Consider the following 3,189-nt stretch of genomic DNA (forward strand, 5'->3'; position numbering starts at 1 on the left):
TATCACTCTTCTTTGAGTTGTTTCCCCAAATACTCTGTGACTCGTACTTAAGTAGAATTTTAGTCTGATAAAAAAAATAAAATAATGGTGTGCTTCTCAATTTACAAATAAAACAGGCCGAGTCTCATACAAAAATTAAAGAATATTTACTGTAAATGTAAAAAAACACAAACATAAAACCTATAAATGAACATAACAAATAGTAAATCAAAAGTTAAAATGTGAAGACACATTTTCACATCATGATTTTAAATGGTATGTATGTATTTATTTATTCATTCATTCATTCATTCCAGGGACAGTGCATATTAATAAACTAATAAACATTTCAGTAAATATGCCAGTATTACATAACATCTGTAGTCCCATGACAGCAGGTACGCTCAGCAAAACAGGGAATTAAAAAAAAAAAAAGAAGAAAGTATTTTACACAAAGTTATAAATATATACACTATTGACATTATAAGACACATCAATCACCCTGGTAGACAACAGACATATTTGAGTCTGTCCTTTTCTTCTTTCTTCTTCCAGAACGTGTCCATGGAGAAGCAGTAGAGCACCGGGTCGAGGCAGCAGTTCAAGGCTCCCAAACATCTCAGGTTAGAGTTTTTCCTCGTGATAAAAAACGACACGGTCTCTGGCACGAAACACACGGCGAACATCACCAGGCTCATTGCGAACAGCAGCATCACATTGACCCTGACGTTGACCTTCGACACGTCTTTCACGTTCCTCCAGAGAGTCAGCGACACCAATGACGTGGACACGACGTTGACGATCAGAAGAGTCAGCACCAGAACGCACTGGAAAGTCCCCGTGGCTTCTCTGAAGGTCACGTCCAGGTTCGAACAGTGAAAGCAAACGGACGCGTTCAACTCATTCAAATGCTTCGCGAACATCACAGTCGGAGGGACGGCGGAGACGAGCACGAAAAGCCAAGCCACCGCGGCGGCCTTCGCGGCGTTGCAGGCGGTTCTCACGTGTCGGGACCTCAGCGGGTAGACAATGGCCAAGAGTCTGTCCACGCCGATGAAGGTGATGAAGATCGAGCTGCAGCGGACGTTGACGGTGAAAAGGGCCTCTGCCAAAGTGCAACTGACGTGCGTGAGGGGCCAAGTGCCCGTGGCGAAAAAGTAGACCCTCAGCGGGAGGGAGGCGGCGAGGAGCAGGTCCGAGACGGCGAGGTTGACCATGAAGACCACGTTCGGGGACTTGAGGCCGTGGTGACGCAGCAAGACCCAGAGGGCGACGGCGTTGAGCGGGAAGCCGACGGATATTATGGCTCCGAAGGCGACGGCGTGGGGCAGCTGGGCCTCCGGGCGGCTCGCCACGCTCGAGTTCATGGTTCATTAAATGTGAAAAATAATCATAATGCAACATTTCGCTTTAAGTGCGTGGGTGCAAACTCAGAGTGGTTTCCTGTTTGTGTGGTTTCTGCGAGAGATGAACTTGATAAAACAAAGAGCTTTAGGATGGCTAAACATGATCAGAACACTTTTTATACACACATGTTTATTTTTGTTGTTTAAGACATGGGTTAATAAACTGTTATAGTTATTATCCCATGTCTTAATATATAGTTTATAATCGGCATTAGATTTGTCTTTTTTGACTCTGAAACGACTTCATAAAACAAACAGGATTGTTGACTTTGCGGCTGATGCAGATCACGTTGGCAAGTAGGCTAGCTTTATTTGATTTCATGGTCTTTTTTTTTAATTGAAATTGGTAAAGCGAGGACATCCGGAGCAACGCTGTCTTCATGGAGGAGAATAAAGATGACTCGTGGGTAAATTAGAAGGGAAACAATTATATCGTGGTTAAAAGCCAGTTAAAGTATGTTTTCCATCACCGCAGTATCTCAGTAAATACTTTGCTGTAATAAGTTTTAGGTATCACACATCATAATCATAATAGTGTGTGGAAAAATATGTGTGAGTGTTTTTCGTGACAAGATAAAATCGAGAGTTACATCCTTCCTCCTTCTCCATCTGATTAAAAAGTGACAGCTCAATAAAACATCAACAACATTTTTGTGATGCATTTATTCACACGTTATGCAAATATTTGATCAGAGTGTTTTTTTAAATAGAAAAAAAGGGTGCTCATGTCGGTTACATTTTTAGTCTTTTATATTCCTCGGTTTCAGACAAATAATTCCTTTCTGATTTGAAGGTTGACATGAATTGTGCCAAATTGCCATGACGACGGAGGACTGTGGCCATAACTGTGCTCAATGTTCTAAAACCACACATATATATATATATTTTACAAGAACACGCGTTTTAAGTGAGGAAAAGCTTGAAAAGTGCGTTCACGACAAAGCGTTTTGACCAGCAGGGGGCAGCGGACTCTCCTCCCAGAAATGCTACACAGTGCAACTTTCAATCTAAAGCTTGATGTTCGAGGTGGAAAAGCCGTTAGAATGCAGATATTTCCTGACAAAGCCGACGCTCTTTTCTGCTGAGCTCTTGAACTATCAGATGTCATCACTGTGGCTGGAATCACGTCTCATTTACTTCCAGAGGATTTAAATGTCGGGACGAGCGGCGAGCGGGCGTTTCTCTGCTTTCGCTTCACCGCAGGACGATGCTCGTGTCTTAGTGCGGCGCTGCTGCTGCTCTTCGGTGTGACCGGAGCAGGTGAGTTCAGGTGAAGGAAAGGAACCGCACTCCGCACTGCCGCACTGAAACGTCAGGCCAGGAATCTGTCTCGTTCCAGCTTCTGTCTCGTTCCAGCTTCTGTCTCGTTCCGGCTTCTGTCTCGTTCCAGCTTCTGTCTCATTCCAGCTTCTGTCTCATTCCAGCTTCTGTCTCGTTCCAGCTTCTGTCTCGTTCCAGCTTCTGTCTCGTTCCAGCTTCTGTCTCGTTCCAGCTTCTGTCTCGTTCCAGCTTCTGTCTCGTTCCAGCTTCTGTCTCGTTCCAGCTTCTGTCTCGTTCCAGCTTCTGTCTCGTTCCAGCTTCTGTCTCGTTCCAGCTTCTGTCTCGTTCCAGCTTCTGTCTCGTTCCAGCTTCTGTCTCATTCCAGCTTCTGTCTCGTTCCAGCTTCTGTCTCGTTCCAGCTTCTGTCTCATTCCAGCTTCTGTCTCGTTCCAGCTTCTGTCTCGTTCCAGCTTCTGTCTCATTCCAGCTTCTGTCTCGTTCCAGCTTCTGTCTCGTTCCAGCTTCTGTCTCGTTCCAGCTTCTG

The 3,189-nt window shown here is 44.7% G+C and overlaps 1 protein-coding gene across 1 annotated transcript; it reads right to left on the reverse strand.

Annotated features, from left to right (window-relative positions):
- Nucleotides 1-439: 439 nt before the first annotated feature.
- Nucleotides 440-1,346, reverse strand: LOC140370793 (lysophosphatidic acid receptor 6-like). Its single transcript, XM_072458034.1, has one exon. It carries the CDS (start codon nt 1,344-1,346, stop codon nt 477-479), a length of 870 nt encoding a protein of 289 aa, XP_072314135.1. The 3' UTR covers nt 440-476.
- Between the last annotated feature and the right edge of the window lie 1,843 nt (nt 1,347-3,189).

Source organism: Eucyclogobius newberryi, unplaced genomic scaffold (assembly GCF_026437365.1).
Source record: "Eucyclogobius newberryi isolate DKJ021-1_F unplaced genomic scaffold, fEucNew1.0.hap1 SCAF_10, whole genome shotgun sequence".
Taxonomy (NCBI): Eukaryota; Metazoa; Chordata; class Actinopteri; order Gobiiformes; family Gobiidae; genus Eucyclogobius; species Eucyclogobius newberryi.

Bases quoted from the DNA above. Each gene is read 5' to 3' on its own strand.
- LOC140370793 (XM_072458034.1), bottom strand. From the start codon at position 1,346: ATGAACTCGAGCGTGGCGAGCCGCCCGGAGGCCCAGCTGCCCCACGCC.